Source organism: Alosa alosa, chromosome 20 (genome assembly GCF_017589495.1).
Source record: "Alosa alosa isolate M-15738 ecotype Scorff River chromosome 20, AALO_Geno_1.1, whole genome shotgun sequence".
Taxonomy (NCBI): domain Eukaryota; kingdom Metazoa; phylum Chordata; class Actinopteri; order Clupeiformes; family Clupeidae; genus Alosa; species Alosa alosa.
Window position 1 is genome coordinate 14,716,340 of NC_063208.1, and position 20,170 is coordinate 14,736,509.

A 20,170-nucleotide genomic window follows, 5' to 3' on the forward strand; every position below is an offset into this window, starting at 1 on the left:
GTGTTTCTTGTCTATGTGTTGTCTGCTTGTATTTCTGCCTCAAGTGAACTGTTACGTGAAGATCTCAAGGAAACTTCAGCAGCAAAGCCAAAGGTTTCGTTTCACCTTTTTGATGTTGATGACTATGTCTGAGTCCATGTCTGAGTCCGTGTCTGGGTCCATGTACTGTACCATGTACATATTAAACGGCAGCCGTGGCCTACTGGTTAGCACTTCGGACCTGTAACTGGAGGGTTGCCGGTTCGAACCCAACCAGTAGGCATGGCTGAAGTGCCCTTGAGCAAGGCACCTAACCCCTCACTGCTCCCTGAGCGCCGCTCTTGATGCAGGCAGCTCACTGCGCTGGGATTAGTGGGTGCTTTACCTCACTGTGTGTACACTGTGTGCTGTGTGCGTTTCACTAATTCACGGATTGGGATAAATGCAGAGACCAAATTTCCCTCACGGGATCAAAAGAGTATATATACTACTATACTATACTATGTATGCGCATGTGTGTGTTTGTGTGGTAAGGTTTTGGGAATAAAGTAGCCTCTCCTAATATCACCCTATGACATTCTTATGAGTCCTGGGCCTACTTTAGCAGGCAATCAGGCATGCATGGGGACAGTCCCATTTGAAAAAAAAAATCCTTTCTATCTGACTGTTTATTCAAAGGACGTTGATGATATTGGACAGATAGCCTGAGGATGGAAATGTTCAGAAGTCAAAAGGGATTCATCTTGCCTGTTCATTCCACCTTAGCATTCATACCAATACAAATCAACGTCCCTTTCTATTGAAATACTTCTGTTTCCATTTTTAAGGTTACATGTGAGGCACTATGCCAAGGACAATTCACTTATATTTCCAAGTAAACCAGTGACAATTCCTGTAGAACAAGACTCTGATGGAGGAAGTCCTTCAGTCACTCTGAACTGGATTTACACAGTGACTCTGTTTCCGTTTACACTCACAGTCAGAAATGTCTGAGTGAATATATTCACTATTAACTATGAGTATACTTCATACATATTTTCACACACAAATCCCATTTGTGTATCAGGTAAAAAAACATGGAACTTGCAATCACACAGTTTTACATAAAGATACAGTAAGGGATGTCATCCATCCAGACACAGTTGCATTTAACGAGATGCTAACAGGAGCGCAAACCTCTGTGGGACATACAGTATGTATTTGGGGACCAAGCAGAAAGCTGGACAGGCAGCTTCTACCTTTTCCGGTTGTAATGTTACAAGTTAAATTCAGAGTATGTAACGTCATCCAGATCTATCATTTCATGCTAATGGAACTCTAAAGTTTTATTTTAATCATTTGATAGCTAGTTAGCATAGCAGGGCATCAAAACACAGTAGCCTAAATAAACAAATGGTTTTCAATGTCTGTCTGTATGAGGTCTATTCATGGAGAATCCTGTAACAGTGTATATGTACTCATGTGAGCTTAGCCCTTTTTTGGGTCAGTGTCGTTTGTCTTACCTCCTTCTGAACATCTCTGCGAAGATGCAGCCCACACTCCACAAGTCTACTGGTGTGGCATAGCTGGACTGTAACAGCACCTCAGGGGCTCGGTACCACAAGGTGACCACCTGTACAACATCACACACACACACACACACACACACACACACACACACACACACACACACACACACAGACAGACAGGTAGGATATATAAGAGATCATATGTCCAACAAAACATTTCAATCATTACACATACATGGAACCCTATAAAAGAGAACTCTATGCTGGTAGGTTTCACATTGCAAAGTTTGTTGAGTTCAAAGCAGTAATAAGTGACTTTGTGAGCAAAGTAGAGAGAGAGAGAGAGAGAGAGATGGTCTCTTGGCGTCCCACCACTGGAATCACTTGTCATGAGTATCCTATTTGGCATTTGTTTAACTGTCTTCGGCTCTGTTTGACTTTGTTTGGTTTTCTGCACACTTGAGAGATGCTCATGGATGACTAAGCACAGCAAAGCGCAATATTTTTGGCAGCGTCTCCTTTCACCAAAGACACAAAAGGCACAAAAAAAAAAAACAGGGGAGGAAAAAAAAAGAATCCAAATCAAATCAAATGAAAAGTCCCCATGCTCCTGAGCTCGGCTTACGTAAGGTATGAAATCATATCTGGCAGTGCAGGTCGCCGAGCTCCCATTTTGGTATGCCGAGATCACACAAAATTTCCATAGCGAGCCACTGGGGATCTCTCCCATGGAGCTTATGAGCGAGTGCCCATTTTTGAAGAAGAAGGGAAAAAAAGAATAACATAACAAAAAACACACATATCCACGGGCTTCTAGTGGATTAACACCCAGGCTGCCAGTTTATAAGCTGATCCCAGTCGCCCCCAGTTACAAAGGCCTCTTACCCCCCGCCTGCCTTTCCTCGGGCTTCTGCCCTCTCCTCACCTATCTGCAATCAATACACTAATCCCAAACGCTGGTGGAGCAGCGGGTAGGCAGCTTGACGCGGGTGGCGCGAGGCACAGTAAAAATGCCTTATACAGACAGCTGGAAGGGGCGGGGGAGTGGGACAACGTTTTTGTGTACAGGAGAGACAGCATTGTGGACGGCCACGGCTAGGGAAAGCCTCCAGACGAAACTCAGTGACCCCGCTCGAGAAAGTGGACGCCTTCCAGGTGCTTTCCCTTCGCTTTCCAGCTTTCCGACAGTGCTCTTGGCTCGGGCGAGGGGGCCGGCAAAAGAGAGAGAGAGAGAGAGAGAGAGAGAGAGAGAGAGAGAGAGAGAGAGAGCGCTTGGTCGAGCCTGCCATCAGGGGAAGGGGGGCCGCAGAGCCAGTGTTTGTAAGCAGAAGCGCAGAGAATAAAATATGTATTCCAAAGAGCTGTGAGAAAAGAGCTTGACTGCTAAGGCAGACTGCGCTAGCAGACCAGGTACAGGAGAGAAGTGGGAAATGCAAGATGGCCGCCTTGAGGAGTTCTTACAGTAACAGCCTCGAGGACACAGTGCTAATTTACTGAAATGACTTGGCTCTAATGTATGATGGTGACCACTGATAATAATGTGGCAATGAAGCAGCTGTTTGAAATATTGTGAAACGAAATACTGATCTCTGACAGCTTTACGTTGCCTAATAATCTAATATCTAGAGTGGCTTCACAGGAAATGTGCATCTAAGAGATCAAAGGTACTTGTCAGCTTTGGTTGTATGTGTGTGTGTCTGTGTCTGTGTGTGTATGTGTGTGTATGTCTGTGTATGTGTGTGTGTGTGTGTGTGTGTGTGTGTGTACACGTGCATGTGTATGTGCATGAGAGAGATGTGAGGGAGTGCTCACGTTTTTCTGATGTAAAATGTTCAGAGTTATATTTAGAGCAGATCTTGTGCGAAGTTGACACTTCCTTACTGAGGTCTTCCTGGTTTAGCAGAAACAGGGAGGAAGTCATTGCACTTAAAAGGATGTGAAGCTTTAAGTATCGGTCGTCATGTGACTGAACGTACATATGACCCATTCTAAAAATGAACCGAGAGGCTTTCACTGACCCATTCAACATCTGACTTCATTCAGCTCTTCAGCCGCACTTGACACATTTGCACAAACAAATTAAATTCACACTCACCACTTGTTAGATGGTAACGAGTGCATAGCAAAAAAAGCTGTACAAGAATAATCTTATCTGTTTGTCTTGCACAACAAACCAAACACGCTGACAGATGCATGCAGTCACATGCACATACATTAGCTTGAGAGAGAGAGAGAGAGAGAGAGAGCGAGAGAGAGAAAGGAAAAAAAACTGGGGTAGCAGAGCTGATTTCTAGGAAGAACCACACACCACCGCTAAGTGATAGTTCAGACGTATATCCGCTCTCAACAGAGTACAAGTCGAGTACAATTATTAGAAGGCTGCACCACAGAGGAGCATAGTGACACGCTAGCAACAGCCCTTGATGGTTCTACCTTCTACCTATGCCATCATGGAAAACTCCCAGAGGGGTGGTGGTGGTGGGGTGTGATGACGATAGTGGGTGCATGAATCAGATAAGGTGACGACACTGCCGTGTGTGTGTGTGTTTGTGTCTGTGCAAGTGTGCAAATGCATGTGCATATACACACTGCATCTCAGTGTGTCTTTATTCTTTTCTTAAATCCTTCCAGCGCAACTTTTTGCAAATGCCAGGGTGCACGGGGGCAGGAAGCGAGGACTTTTGCGTGGACTTTTGTAGGAAGTGAGGACTTTTGCGTGGACTTTTGTAGGAAGTGAGGACTTTCGCGTGGACTTTTGTAGGAAGTGAGGACTTTTGCGTGGACTTCTGTAGGAAGTGAGGACTTTTGCAAAAGCGGCTTTTTCGCATGTGTCGCGGTGTCCTGCGGCAGAAAGCGAGAGATGACGGGGCCCTTTCACCCAGCCCCTGTCAAGGTCTTTCCCCTTCGCAGCCCCTGCCTGCTCTCCCGATGCTGCTGGACTGAGGGCTCGGGCTCTTCTCCGCGGGCTTATTTTCATTTCAGCACACAAACAGGCCACTGTCAGAGGCTGCTGCTGGGCTGAGAAGCTGAGCTGTGCTGCCTTTACCCAAGAGCAGTGCTGAGATGACTCTCTCTTTCTCTCTCTCTCTCTTTCTCTCTATCCCTCTGTCTTTTTACTGCCTCTCTCACTCTCTGTGTCTCTCACTGTGTGTGTCATGCATCAGAAATGCACTATGTAGATCTTCAAGGAGAAGACTGTGTATGTTTCACTGTGTGTCATCAAGAGTCAGGTAGTGGGCTATGAGGCTTAGTGTCCGTGTTGCCTTGCTGTGCTATGCTGTACCATACCGTGCAGTGCAGAGTAGTGCTGGGCTGGGTTGTGCAGTGCACCGCACCGCTGTGCTGGAGCAGCATGGTAATGTGAGGGTCAGATAAAGAGGTCCAGCCTGACTGCAGATTAAAGGAGAGCATTCTGTGCATTCCTTTCTGGTGAGAACGCTCTCCTCTCTCTCTCTCTCTCTCTCTCTCTTTCTCTCGGTCTCTCTTCTCTCACTCTCTCTCTCACACACACACACACACTTTCTCTCCCTCTCCTCTCGCCTCTCTCTCCTTGTGAGTGGGGGGGTGCGGAGGGAGGGATGGATGGAGGGATGGAGGAGGGAGGGAGGGAGGGAGGGAAGGGGAGGGTGACCAGCGGGCCAGCTGGCTTTCTCCGCTCCTGAGCACTGACTGACCCGAGCCCAACATCCTCTCCTCCTTGTCAGACTTAAGAAACCAAAAGAGAGAGAGGAAAAAAAACGCCCTTCCAGACTGGACCCACCGCCCCCATCCCCGACTATGCTATACTCTACTGTACCAGTGTGTGACTTCACTCCTATGTCTGTGAAAAGGCGGGCCAGCCCCCTCCGTGCCCCTCACTCAAACACACACACACACACACACATGCCCGAAGCCTTTGATTTCCTTGTGCGGAATTAAAACAATAGCGACCCGACGTGATTAAGAGTAAGCCGCGGAGATAGGGGTTGGCCGGTGCCCATGTTTACATTCCATCTCTCTCAAAGGAAGCAAAGGATGAAAGGGCTCCTTCGATATAGAGCCTCCATCCGCATTCTTTCAGGGAACTGGCCCCGAAACACCGCTTCTGCTTCTCCTGCTTCGTTTTTTTTTAAAGAGACAAGTTCGCGAGGCAGAGAGGACGGATGCTGCTTCCTTAGAGTGACGACCCAACACGCTAACAATAGCCCCAAACTCATAATAGATGCTGTGATCATGATAGCTGAGGCCTGAGCGTGCGCTGCGTCTCCCCGCCGATGAGTTTAGCAGATAAGGATGCACATGGTTTGTTGTTTTTCAAACATGGCCCCCGTTGCATGGTCTTCCTCCAAAGTCGTTGTGATGGTGCAATGAAGGATACTACAGAGTCGAGTCTTGCAAGCTTCCAGGAAGAAGCAAGATGGGATTTGCACGTTTGCATGTAGATGCATGCATGACAGCATCTATTATGTTACGGGACGTATCACTGAGCTGTGAAACACTGCCTCTCTTTGTGTCATTGACAGTTTTGCTGACCCGGAATCGAAATGCAACGAATAATTTGAATTCCAGTTTTCGCATATTTATGCAAATGCTGAGTATAAACCAAATTCGAAATGCCACCAGGAAGCGAAGTGGTGTGACACAAAACACAGAAGTTACAGTATGTAAGAGGCGAGAGGAGGAATGCTAGTCAAACCCAAAGAGTGAATGTCGACAGCACCCTGAGGGGTCAAACTCTTTCCTCCTGAGCTTGGTGTTTTGTCTCGAGTGAGGGCCATTCTTAGCCCTGCCGTCACACAGGCAGTAAACACCATTATTTTGAAGCCCCTGAGTCATTCGTTTTCTTTCTGTTTGGTGTGTGTGTGTGTGTGTGTGTGTGTGTGTGTGTGTGTGTGTGTGTGTGTGTGTGTGTCTTTTTTCCACCTCCTCTTCTTTTCTTTTCTTTTTTTTTTCTTTTGTAAAATAAAAAGACTATTTAAATAGCAACAATACTGTTGAGCCTTGCCAAGAAAGGAGTCCGAGAAGAAAAAAAAAAGACATATGAAGTCACAAAGGAGCCCTGCGCATAAACTGTATACAGTTTTTAAAAACTCCACCACTGTTGCCAAAGTATGCAGGGCCTACAGGAATGCTGCATGGGGCCCTCTCAACTCGAACAAAGAAAGCACAGTCAGGCTCTTTTCCCCAGCACCGCCACATCCGCACATCATTAGTCGGAAAATTCCTGATATATGCTGTAATTTTATTCTGTTTTTTTTTTTCTTCTTCTTCGTAGATACAGGCAAGGCTTTAATATCCAGATGCCACCCTCTAACCCCCTGCCCACCACCACCACCACCATCCAAAAACCACTACCAAAGTCAACCCCCCTTCCACGAGTGCACCCCCCCTCCCTTCTTCACCAAAACACACCAGCGCCATCCTCAATCAAGCCCCCCTCCTGTGTTGGCCTGCAGCCAAGCCCCCGTCAACAATCAGTGCAGACAAGCAGCCCAAGAGCAGGGCTGCGCACTGCCCCAAGGACGACCGACAGCAGGGGTCACACAGGAAATACCAAATAAGACGGACGGAACGCGGTAGAGCATTGTGTGCGTGCATGTATATGTGTGTGTGTGTGTATGTGTTTGCCTTCGGGAACCCCCCGCCACACACACACACACACACACACACCAACGTACACCTTCCTCTCTCCCTCCCCAGGCCCAATTTTTTTCAATTCAGTGGAGTTTGAGAAAGCACTGATTTTCTCTCTATCTCTCTCTCTCTCTCTCTCTCTCTCTCTCTCTCTCATTTTTTTCCCCTTCCTTTTTCCTCAGAGTGCACTGGAGATATCTAAACGACGTGCTCCCTGCGTGCCATGTTTTTCTCTCTCTCTCTCTCCTTTCACTCTCTCTTTCTCTCTCTTTCACTCTCTCTTTCTCTCTCTTTCACTCTCTCTTTCTCTCTCTTTCACTCTCTCTTTCTCTCTCTTTCACTCTCTCTTTCTCTCTCTTTCACTCTCTCTTTCTCTCTCTTTCACTCTCTCTTTCTCTCTCTTTCACTCTCTCTTTCTCTCTCTTTCACTCTCTCTTTCTCTCTCTTTCACTCTCTCTTTCTCTCTCTTTCACTCTCTCTTTCTCTCTCTTTCACTCTCTCTTTCTCTCTCTTTCACTCTCTCTTTCTCTCTCTTTCACTCTCTCTTTCTCTCTCTTTCACTCTCTCTTTCTCTCTCTTTCACTCTCTCTTTCTCTCTCTTTCACTCTCTCTTTCTCTCTCTTTCACTCTCTCTTTCTCTCTCTTTCACTCTCTCTTTCTCTCTCTTTCACTCTCTCTTTCTCTCTCTTTCACTCTCTCTTTCTCTCTCTTTCACTCTCTCTTTCTCTCTCTTTCACTCTCTCTTTATTTTTCTAGGGACAAAGATATTGCATCACCTGTTATTCCAGGTGTACAACCCGGGTACTCCAGATACTCCACTCCACCCCTGCCCAGTTACAACCATTACTGACAAGTTTCATTCCACTTCAACATTTTGTGTTTTATGATAATGATTCTGTGGTTAAGCCATGCAGAGGGTTTTGAGTGTGTAGCTTAATTGCTGAGTTATTGGAATCCACAAGCTATTAGCTTCTATAGTAATACAGACAGACACAGAGCTAATAGCTAAGATAAGCTAAGTGTACAGTTCACTTAGTCAGCTCTTAAGAATCTTTAATATGCATGCTTAATTAATTATAGTTTTAAGATAAATATCTCAGGTGAATATTATCTTAAATGTCATATTTAGACAAGGGTTATCGAGCAAGATATGTGCATATGAAACCACACTCAGCCTCTGCACTGTACTGATAACTCCTGGGATCTTACACCATCGGTGGAAACATGGGCTGCTGTAACTAAGCAACCAAACAAGCGTTCGAAAACCATATGTTAAAAACAGAACTTCCCCTCCTGACTCGGAAAGCCACCCTAGGACTTGTTATTTGACTGCAAAACAGCTTTGTCTGTGGTCCATCGACTGATTCATTGTGATTTGCAGCCTACTCAAGTTTGTCTGCTGGCCAACGCTAACACTAAGACGTGCTATGAGGCAGCGTTCGAGCCAGATATGACAGAGCAGCCGGGCCATCCACTGACAGAGCCTCAGTTGGTTTTCGATGAGTCATCTCGTCCAGCTTATGCATAGTAACGACAATGATGAAGTTCGCGCCTACACATATCGAAATCCAAATCTGAAACAAAGTCAGTGGTAGCAGTTATCATGCACAGTCATTTGAAGACCAGAGGGAAAGTTCAATTTTTGCTGAGTCAGGTTTGAGTACAAGCCAACCCTTCACACACAGCCTGAGTTGGTTAGTTGAGAATATTAGCTTCCTTGCCCTTATTACATTTGCATTTATCTACTTAGCAGACTTCAGTGACTTACAGAACAGGGAAGGTATAAATTTTATCACTGTGTAAAGTCCCTAGTAATTATTCCCATGACCCCCTAATGCTTTCTAGAATCTTCTTCTGCCATAGTGTGGGGCGGCCATTTTGCAAGCGGACTGGTAAAGACAGATGGGCGAAGGGGAACCGTTGTTAGTAGGCAGCGTCTGTTGGCACACGCCACTCATTGCACAGACTTTTGTCTGTTTGGGGATGACAACACTAGACCTTCATAATCTGCCACTCTCAATGTTGTGTCTGATTCACACAACAGGCAGAAAAGATGGAGATTGTAATGGAGGTTGTGGTACAGTGCTAATGGCAAAAATATGGTCAGTGATGAATGTTCATACCTCCACACACCTTTTCATCCATACAGTGCTTTGAGGGCCATCATGTTTAATTAAGTTATTCATTTGGATTACTCTTTTATCAGAAGTGATAAATATCACAAGCAAAGTGCACATTTTATCAGGTTGTCTGTAATCTAACCTATCACCAACTACGATACAGGTCCTACTGGAGTCTACAAATGTCGGCTTCAACTAAACGCACTTTCACTGCATACACCTGTATGTCGAAATATGTTTCTTGCACTGTGATTATGTTTTCAGCTTGCTATTGTGTTTTTCATATCCCCTAAATGTGACCTTTGTCAAATATGTCAATATATCAGTGTGTGGGTGATGTGAAGTCATGAAGATTTCAAACATGCCAAGTTAACTACCTGTACCCGACAACTACTGCAGTGTGAGAAATGCTTTGAGCTGTAATTCACTTACATAAACCTCTCCAAAAAGACCAAAAAACTACATGCACCAAGAAGCAAGACAACTCTGTTGGGCAAAGCATCTCAAAAACGTCTCGTCTTACATTCAGTTTTGTTTCACTGGCCTGAAGTGACCAGTAGTGTTTCAGTGAGACATTCCTCATGCAGTCCCATCACAGCAGCACACATCTCCTGCACAGCCATTCACAGCATCTTCTTAAATGGCCTGTCCGTGTCTGTCTTGTTGGGCAAGCGATGCAAAACGACATGTGTCCTACTACATGGCAATAACTGGCATGAACAATAGGTGAACCATTTTAAACTCAGTGTTTGACTTTGAAACCTGATTGTCAGGATGATGGGACTTAAGAGGAATGAGGATGTTGGCAGACATGGGGGTGAGAGCTAGCTCAGGCGGTGGTCTGTAGGTGTTGCCAACATGAGGAATTCATTCCATCGTCGGAAGGGAAGGAAGTGACAGACCCAAAGGACTCCCACAGCAGTTGTTGTTTTGGAGTTTGTGGTATGCAGGGAAGAGGAAAAGCAACAAAAAAGAGACATTTTTCTGGAAGAGTGGGTTTTTGGTGGTCGTGGCGGTGGGGTTTGAGTGGGGCGGCAATTCTTTAAGATGTCTGCAGAGCAGAGTTTAAGCAAGTCCCTTCTCCTGTTGCAAAACAGCTGTATGACTTGAAGGCTCTCTCTCTCTCTCTCTCTCTCTCTCTCTCTCTCTCCTCCCCTCTCTCGCTCTCTCTGCATAATAAAATTTGCAGCAGACAGATTCTATTTTGGTGTGTGCTCTAAATATGGTTTGGAGGAATCGGCTGATAACATTTTGAGGCACTGAGGTCTGGAGACACTGCGGGCCCTGCAAACAAACAGCATGGTGCTGCTGCAGAACACGGCAAGTAATTCATTAGCCCCTCATGGGATGGAATGCGCTTAAAACAGGTTCTGAGACTACCCAGGAGGGGAAAAGAAAGAAACCCGAAAACGGAAGAAACTTCTCTGAGACGCTCCTCTGGGATGGTTCTTTTGATTTCTGGTCGCTCCAAAATATGCAATTATAATCAGCTGGATATAAATTATTAGTGGCATTTCCCTGCTGTTCCCAAATCCAATTTCATGTGCAATGTGGTGCACATGACGCTAACAGAGCCAGGCTCTTAATCGCTTTCATGGGACAATCCAGTCTGTCTCCTATTACAATGACTGCTATTGGCACAAAAATCAATTTGAACAACATAGTATCGGCATTACCTTAGAAGTCTGTTTATAGGGGGGACTGTGTGAAAGTTGTGGTCTCAGAGGTACAGAGGCACCATGCCTGAAGGACCAAGGCTGGAGACACGCTAACACGTCCATAAAGTACACTGAGGACAGTACAAGAGAGGAGGATTTCTGTCATGGAGGTAATCAAAATACAGCCATCTCATGTCGCATCAATCAATATTATAAATAATTTTTACTCAGAATTGCATTATAATATTTAATAATGTTATAATGTTTTTTTGAAGGAGTGAAGTTTCAAGATATCATCCATCTTGTTTTGTTTTAGAATCACAAGGAATTGTAGAACTCAAAAGATGCTTGACAAAAGATGTTGTCTTTTGATTTGGTCGATTTCTCCGGTATCAGGTCAAGCAAGTTTGGCCCTGCAGCCAATGAATGTGATAGATGGAGCCATTTTGAGTCCCTATTTGACCCCAGCAACTGACGCTGTAACTCATGTGTGAATAGTCCATTTTTCAGTGTTGCCGAAGTGTCAAGACACTTGACTCTCCCAGGTCCCATCAGGTCTGGTCTTGCCGAGTCCGGTAGAGTGTTTTTCGACCTCTAGCCTACACCTAAGAAGTCCTTTCTCTTCAGAAAGTCGGAGGTGGCTGAAAAGTGTCAATTCATTTCAATGTCAATAGCTGACACTCCCCAAATCAAGTTGCGGTGTGTCAGCAAATGTGGTTACGAGTGCTTTCCTTAAGCTCTTGAAAACATCAGCACTCATGAAGAGGCCATCTTCCTCTCAAGCTTCATTAGTGGAAAACCTGTTGCCATGCTTGTTTTAATAAAACTACAGTAACAGGAGCCACATGGACCTTAGATATAGCCACTGGCTTATAGAAGTACTGTATAAACAGATGGACTGAAGCAACATCAGAAAAGATCAACATCGGTGGGAAAATATATGTGAAGATGAAAGTGAAAAAAAACATGACTCAAAGCATAACATATACCGTCAACAACTCTGTCACATACAGATTTTTTTTTGAGGGCATGAACTGATAGAATGACTGTTTCTCCCTACATGGTACATGAACACTATGAATTAAGCATAGAAAAAGTGTAACGCACTGAGAAAAGATCCCAATCTTATCTTCATTAGGCCATGTCATCCGTGTAATGTTGCGTGAGTGAGTTGTGGCAGTCGGTGCATGGGAGTGACCCCCTGGGTTCAAGCCCTTCGTTCCCTTTCAGATACTACAGTGTTCCCAACAAGCTGTCTGCTGCCGCTGCCACTGGCTGCCTCCACCATCGCTGCTGCCACCACTGTGTTCATTCCTGGAGTCAGAAGCTTAGGGCTGTCAATCAGGCGACGTGGACAAGGACTGGGGTGGGGGTGGGGGGCGAGGAGGGGGGCTGGAGTCCATCTGAATGCGGCACAATGCAGTAGGACCCAGGAGAATTGTATGGTCATGCTAATCTCTAACTCTGTACTGCCAGATGGGTGGTCTGGGATTGTCGTGCTTTTTGCCACTTCCCTCTCTCTCTCATGTCATGGTGACTGGAATGGGGGGGGGGGGCGCAGAGTGGGGTGACTAGAAGTCAGTCTTCAACAAACACATCAGGCCAAAGGAGATTATGGAAAAATAATAGCCAAGGCCATTTTGTAAAAAGAAATTCCAACATGTCATGAAAACTTTGTTTTCTCTAGCTGGCTGGTGGTCCTCTTTGCAACATAAAGCCCCTGTTAGACATGTACAGTGAAGGCCCTTGACATTCATTACACATTTATGGAAGGAACAATGGCCTGGTTCACAGAAGAAGGTCCAACGTGAGATAAATTACACACTTCTCATAAAGAGAGATGACAGAGTGCTGCCATTTCAGTTAGAGAAAAATCCCCACCAGAGCTCCTTATGCAAATTTGCTGCTTATGTTTTTTTTCCCCTCAGCCGAGTCATGTCATGAATGTATCACAACCCCAGACCAGCCTCATTTGAATCAGGCCACCTCTCACAGGACAGCCTGCTGCTGGGTATGCGTCATACAACAAACACACACATACACGCACACACACACACACACACACACACACACACACACACACACACACATTAACACACATGCACGTGCATCGTGCGCACACACACACACACACACACACATATACATACAAACACACACACACACACCTTTCACATGCACCCAATTCCCCTATAAAGCTCTTCACCTGGTAAAACTAGGCAGCATACTCTCTGGTGGTTTACTAAAACTGCACTGCGGGGGCGGCCACCACCATTCACTGTGGAAGAGGGTAGGAGGTTTCATGTCGTCGTTATGACCGTTTCCATTTTTTAAGGTGTACAGTAACGCTAGGGAAAAAAAGAGGAATTTGTTTTTCTTTTTCTCTTGTCTGTTTGGTTTGGCTGCAAGGGAGGGCAGGTGATAGGGGGATTCCAGGAGGGGAAACCAATCAGGGAGGACAGAGATCCGTATGCCCGAGCGTCGGTTCACACGCTACTATCTGAACACCTCCGTCTCTCTTAGGATCTCCAATTCTCTTTGCCCCCCTCTCTCTCTCTCTCTCTCGTCTTTATCTCTACTCACACACAATCTCTTTTCCTCTTAGCCCTTCCCTCCCCAAACTCACTTCTTTCAGCTCCACAGTTCACCTGATCTCTCTTAGTATCGTAGTCTCTTAGTGTAACGATGCCGTCTTCCATCTACCAAGCTCCTTTTACTCTGTCTTCGGCTCTCCCCAAACGGCCCCCTCCCCAACCCACAAAAGCTGTGAACAGTGCAGAGGTACTTTCTGGTGTCTCGGGTGGATTCCCAGGTGATAGTAGGGCAGGCACGCATGAGTGACCCAAGTTAAAATGAGCGCAGCCCTAGTGAAGGTCGTTGGGTTTGCTGCACAACGGCTCAGAGTCGTATCGCTCGCAAAACCACCGAAACCACACAAATGACACAAGGGATCGCTGTAAACCCATCAAGGCAGTCAAGGAAGACGAGGCAGACATGGAAACAATGAATTCACAGCCGCTCTTCAACTTTCACAGTCATTCAAGTTGTTCACTGTTAAGGTACCAATTGATGACATTTTCTGGTAAACAGCAAACATTTGTGTACATATAGTTGACTACAAGATTGAACAGATTGGGGAAAGATATGTTGTTGATGTTACAGTATTATTACTTTAGCTCTGTGCTAGTTCCACACAAAAAGAACCGCATGGTTGCTAATTTCCCAAAGGTACGGCAGACTGAAGGGTCTTGTCCCTGTCGTCCTCTACAAAGGAGCAAGAGAAAGAACGAAAGAGAGGGTGAAAAAAACCCATACAAAGTCCTTTCAGACGACGACGACGATGTAGCCTATCTCTTGACATCAGAACCCTCCGCGAGAGGCTTGGACTTCAAAGAGCAGGGGCCGCAGGAATTCACCGGCCCGACCCGATCTTGTGATCGATTTCACCTGAGCCCTTCGTGAATCCTGGGCCTCTCCGACCGCCGCTGTCATTCTCACTTTACAGATTACGTGCACAAGGCTCTTTGGACTGCTGTCTTATTGGTGGCCATCTCACGCTTGTCACATCTGATTGGTGGCTTTCCACGCCAGTCTCCAGGGACCGACCAATCATTTCGCCGTCTGCCACATGTGTCACATTACTCAAAAGCCAACAATGGAGGAAAGATCTGAATATTATTGTAGAGAACTTTGCCAACATAGACAGCCTCTGCAAACATATGGAACGAGAAATGGAAAGAAAGCTGACAGATCAAAGACAATACAGAGTGATAAAAAAGAACAACAGCTAGGGAGATAAGATTGGAGAGAGAGAGAGAGATAGTGAGAGAGAAAGAGGGAGAAAGAGGGATCAGGTTTTCAGAGGAAAGGCCTCAAGCAAGCCTTTTGTCCCTGATGAACAACCCTTTGTCTTTGGGATGTGGGAGCAAAATGCTTATGAGACATTTGCTATATTTAGAATCCCCTTCCTTAGAAATCCCACTATTCTAATAGAATGGATTTGGAGGACTACACCAGGGAGAGCCAGGACCTAGTATGCACTTGAATAGAGTCCATTTACTTACATGATTTCTGTGCTTAGTTTTGTGGGGACCTATTGGCTGCCTTTTTTTATGCAGAGTTAGCTTCCTCTATGGGGTTGGGGGCTGAGGTAGTACTCACCACTGAGGTAAGTGCCATCTGAAAGCTGTATATTCGCGCCAGGCCGAAGTCAGCCAGCTTGATCTGACCACCGCTGGTTACCAGAATGTTCTGTGGCTTCAGATCTCTGTGCACAACACGGTGAGAGTGAAGAAAGTCCAGACCCTGAAGCAGCTGGTACATCATATCCTGAAAAAGAGACAGAACAGGAAGAAGAAAAAGATAATAAATAAGAATTAACTTACAAAACAACTACAAATGCTACTCATTGTTACTTGCTGTTGTAATTGCATACATTTGTCATGTCAGTGTTAAGTCGGTGTAGAGTTCAGCATCCTTTACAGAAGTAAGAACCCTGTGGTGTTTACAACTGTATGACAAACAAAATGGCTGACATTGCATACACTAATCAAAACTGCATTAGTCTGTATTCAGACGTGTAGCCTCTCAAAGCACCATATGAAATGAAACTTCTGGATTGACTGGTTAGGAAATCCCTTAAACTGCAGCAGCCAAACCAGAATGCAGAACCAGAATAGCCCTTGTTTTTTTTTACTCCTCTGGTTTTGTCTGTTTCCGCCTGCTAACTGATACACTAGCGCTCTCGTAGTGACTGGAAGCAAGGAAAGACAGGTTTGTTTTTTCTATTCCTTTTTCTTTTTTCGTTTTTTTTTAAGAGACTGTGGTCCCTTTAAAAGCAGGAGTGTGGCAGATGTTGATAACTGACACGGCTGCGCCGAGGCAGGAAAAGCCTCGCAGCCGTGAGGCCCAGTTTCAGCGGGCCTCCGTTTCCCTGCAGCTGCCGTCTCTGGATCACGCCGGCTAATTGTGGATCCACTTGTTCGGGGTCTCAGGGACAGCCTGAGAGCAGAGCCTAATGCCACAGGCACTCAGAGAGAGAGAGAGAGAGAGAGAGAGAGAGAGAGAGAGAGAGAGAGAGAGAGAGGGGAGTGAGAGAGAGTGGGAGAGAGAAGGGGGAAAATAAAGGGAGAGAAGGAGAGAGAAAGAGAAAGAAAGAAAAGATCGAATATGCTGAAAGGCTCAACGGCCATTTCCTCTTGTGGAACTTGCATAACGACATAAGGAGAACCTGATGGCCATGGTGGTTGTGGCAGTTGTAGGGGCAAGCCTAAGCGATAGTGGAGGAGTCAACAAGCGGTTGACAACATGGAGGGGAAAAGAGCGCGAAAAAACTAAAAACCACGGAAAAAAACCACACACACACACACACACACACACGAGACAAAGAAATAGAAAGAGAAAGAAAGTGTTTATTAGAGTTGTGGTGGTGTCAACGTGGTTCGGGGGGCTTGGGGAGCCGAGGGGTGGAGGAAGGGGGGAGAAAGGGGTGGTGGGGGGGGCGGTCACAGTTGCTGCACGAATTCACTTCACTCCGTCCTGTGCCGCCCGCAGCAGTCCAGTCTTACCCCCCAAAAAGCCCACGTCCAAGACCTCACAAGTGACATGGCTCTGGGCCCACAGCTCCCATTCACTGGCCAGCCAGCTGGTGAGTGATTAAAACTGCTGAAACAATGGTGTGCACACTCAAGCAGAAAGCATTTGCAAACGGCGCGGGGCCGGCCATGCTGGTTGTGTGTGTGTGTGTGGAAGGGTGTGGGGTGCGAGTGGTGTGTGTGTGTGGTGAGGGGGAGGGGGTGGCTGGTGGGGGTGAGAGTATCATGGGTTGAGGGTTGTAGGGATGGGGGGGGCAGTGCAGTACACCTCACAATGTGAAGAAAGGGGATCAGGGCCCAGGAAACGTGTGTGTGTGTGTTTGAGTATGTTTGTGTGAGTGAGCGAGTCAGTGAGTCAGTGAGTGAGTGAGTGAGTGTGTGTGTGAGTGAGTGAGAGGGGTCCTAGGCCGCGCGTTGCGAGCATAAACAAGGCCTCCTTTTTGAATGTCCCCCCAGCCATGACCTGACAGACCGAGGGATCTGTGGAAGAGGAGGCAGTTATTTTGGGGGGGTTGACACAATGGTATCACCCCCCCGCCCACACACACACACACACACACATATCCACCACCACCATCAATCCCCCACCCCTTGAGTTCCTTTAAGTTTGCTTTACATAGCCATTTCACCATGTTTCCTTTTGACGCCATTGGAAATAAGACAAAAAGACACGCGCCCACGCGTGCTCCTGCACACACGCACGCACACACACACACACAAACACAGATTATCTCATGAAGGTGACTATGGGACAAACACAAACATTTCTGGGGCCTATTGTGTGTCATCCATGAGCTAACCCATGACAGCTGTACTCAGCAGATTTGCTGAGGCGTTTACAGTCAGGATGAGTTCAGTGTGAGCAAGCTGCTTCCTAATGAAATCTCCTCCTCCAGAGATATATATCTACACTCCTCTCACAAAAAAAGGAGGACAATGAATCCAATCATATTGCTGACCATCTCAGTTCAGACTTGGGGTTTCCTGAGTGTGTGTGTGTGTGTGTGTGTGTGTGTGTGTGTGTGTGTGTGTGTCTGTCTGTCTGTCTGTCTGTCTGTCTGTATGTGTGTGTGTGTGTGTATGTTATTGCATATGTATACATGTATGTCTGCCTGTGTGTGTGTGTGTGTGTCTGTACAGTATCTCTCTCTCTCTCTCTCTCTCTCTCTCTCTCTCTCTCTGTGTATCTTTGTATATACAGTATACATGTATGTCTGTGTGTGTGTCTCTATGTACAGTGTGTGTATGTGTGTGTGTGTGTGTGTGGTGTAATCTAACACCCCTTGCTGTGTGGAGAGACCAGGAGCACTTTGAAGGGCTGCCGCTGCGGGTAGCCTGCGGGGACACTAGCCCAAGCGGAGCGGAGCGGGGGCCCACACCGCGTCCATTCAGCGCAGGAATGTGGCTGACTGACACTCGAGTGTCCACCTGAAAGGACCCTGCTGGGGAGGAGTGCTTCCCTCTCCACACCCACCCCAGACAAGAACAAAAGAGTGACCCAAGTCACACCTGTTGATCATAGCACCCCCACCAACCCACCAGAGAGAATGAGAGAAGGGGAGAGAGAAGGGGAGAGAGAAGGAGAGAGAGGGAGAGAGAGGGGGGGCTGGAGGAGGGTAGTGGTGGCTGGTTTGAGGCAGAAACTCAAGAGTCGAATGAAAGAGAAATAGAAAAAGAAAAAGAAGGGGGAAAAAGTCCTCACCACCCCAACACTCCCTCAACCATCAGCGTCCAAACCAAACCTTAAAAAAAGCAGTCAAAACACAGCAACAGAAAGAAAGAGAGAGAGAGAAAGGGAGAGAGAGAGAGAGAAAGAGAGAGAGGGAGAGAGAGAGAGAAAGCTTTCCCTCCCCAACTCTTTCTTATGCTAATACTGGAGAGGCGGCCATATTGTTTATTGTGGCCGGGCACAATGCAGGACATCTGCCTGTTAGCGTTAGTGTAATTCCCTCCCCACGCTTCATTAAGCTCCCCTTTATGACCCTGGAGACGGGGCCCTGCAAGGCGCGCGGGGCCCGCCGAGGCCCCCAGCCCTGCCCAACCCAGCCCAGGCCAGCCGCACTCCCCCAAGGCAGGGGGAGCCGCTTGATGTCCTTCCAGCTCATTTCATTCCTGGGGCCTCTTTCATCAATTACCATGCGGTGGGTCTAAAATGGGGCAGGAGTGGACAGGATGGGGTGTGTGTGTGTGTGTGGGGGTGAGGGTGGGGTGAGGGGGCAGAGGGGTGGGTTTTATGTCAGTAGGGGGTGAAGGCCTCTGCAATCTGGTGTCCTCTCTAAATGAAGTTGTGGCGATTTGGGGAGGGTTAGGGTCGGAATGGGTGTGTGTGTGTGTGGGGTGGTGGGGGTGGGGAGGGTTGTAGCGGAGTGGGATGGGATAGGGGGTCAAAAAGGGTTAGGAGTAGAAACAAGTGGTGGCTCAAGAGAGGGAGGCAGACTGTGGCCACCATCTTTGGGCAATCGGCAGCATTTGTCCTCACTGAACTGGTCCGGTGGCACCAGATCGCACACAGCTAAATTGGCACCACTCAGTGGGGGAGGGAGGGGAGGGGTGGTCTCGCCAACCAGCTTCTGGATCCTTCTAATTGCTGGCATGGAGGTGCTTCTCTATGAGGAACAGGGGGGCTTCAAATGTTCCACCAAACGCACACTGAAGTGACTCTTTTGTGTCCTCCCGTGACTCGCGTATATACTCTCTCGGTTCTGGTCGTCCTCCACCCCAGTCAACAGAGAGAAGACACTGGGACGGGTCCGGGCCCGATTGGGGCTGGATCAGTTCCGGGCCCCTCTGCCATATGGGCAGGTTCCCCCTGTTCTCCGTTTAAAGGAGTTATTGTAGTCTGAAGCAGGAGGACATTTTCGTCCACGTTTCCACATCACTGATTTCCTGACCGAGTGTCAAGGGTTTTTTGGAATGGAGGGGAGACATTTCCATTTCCCTTCAATGACTGCAGTCATGAATATCTATAATACTTTTAATCTCTTACAAAAATAGAATACTTAATACAAACAAAATAGAGCCTTTACACTTCCCATTTTAGGTTGCTGTTTTTTTCTTAACCATTATGTGTGCTATGTGTGCAAAAATGACATTGAAATGAGGACAAATGGTGACTCATCTTCCTTGTTCACTGTAATAAGCTGGTTTAGGCTACAAAAGTAGCAAAACTTTTCTATGAAAGGGGGATTTTTTTGTCAATCAACACTCAGTCGGCAACAATCAATTTGAAGAGGAGTAGCCACTGAGAACGCTTTCCCATACGACAGTGTAACAAAACCCAAAGCCTGAGGTAAGGGAAAAAAGACTGAAAAGTCAAAGTGTGGGAACAGGTAAAAATAGACTCTGTGACTCTAGGTGATGGAGTGGAACTTGGAGAACTTCCGTTCCGCACCTTTTTCATCCTGAAAGGGATCTCTGTGTCACTTGTCACACAACAGGATCCCTAATAGACTGATAGCAGCTCCAGTCTATCTGAATGAATGCTACCAACAGCCTGCTTTGAGCCGGAAGGTCTTTCCATTAACACTATTCTGCTTGGCCTGAAATGTGAACTACTGGGATAGTGACTGAAGGTGCACACACATATACCCACACACACACATGCTAACACACACACACACACACACATGCTAACACACACACACACACACACACACATGCACACACTCACACCAAGACTCGCTCTCCCTCACACACAC

The 20,170-nt window shown here is 46.7% G+C and overlaps 1 protein-coding gene across 1 annotated transcript in view; it reads right to left on the reverse strand.

Annotated features, from left to right (window-relative positions):
- Nucleotides 1-20,170, reverse strand: part of cdk6 (cyclin-dependent kinase 6) — a 35,468-nt gene that overhangs the window by 9,278 nt on the left and 6,020 nt on the right. Inside the window, exons 4-5 of the mRNA XM_048229517.1 lie at nucleotides 15,040-15,207; nucleotides 1,482-1,591 (exon numbers count right to left, since the gene is read on the reverse strand). Of these exons, the coding sequence (XP_048085474.1) occupies nucleotides 1,482-1,591; nucleotides 15,040-15,207 (278 nt within the window). The remainder of the gene's footprint in view (nucleotides 1-1,481; nucleotides 1,592-15,039; nucleotides 15,208-20,170) is intronic.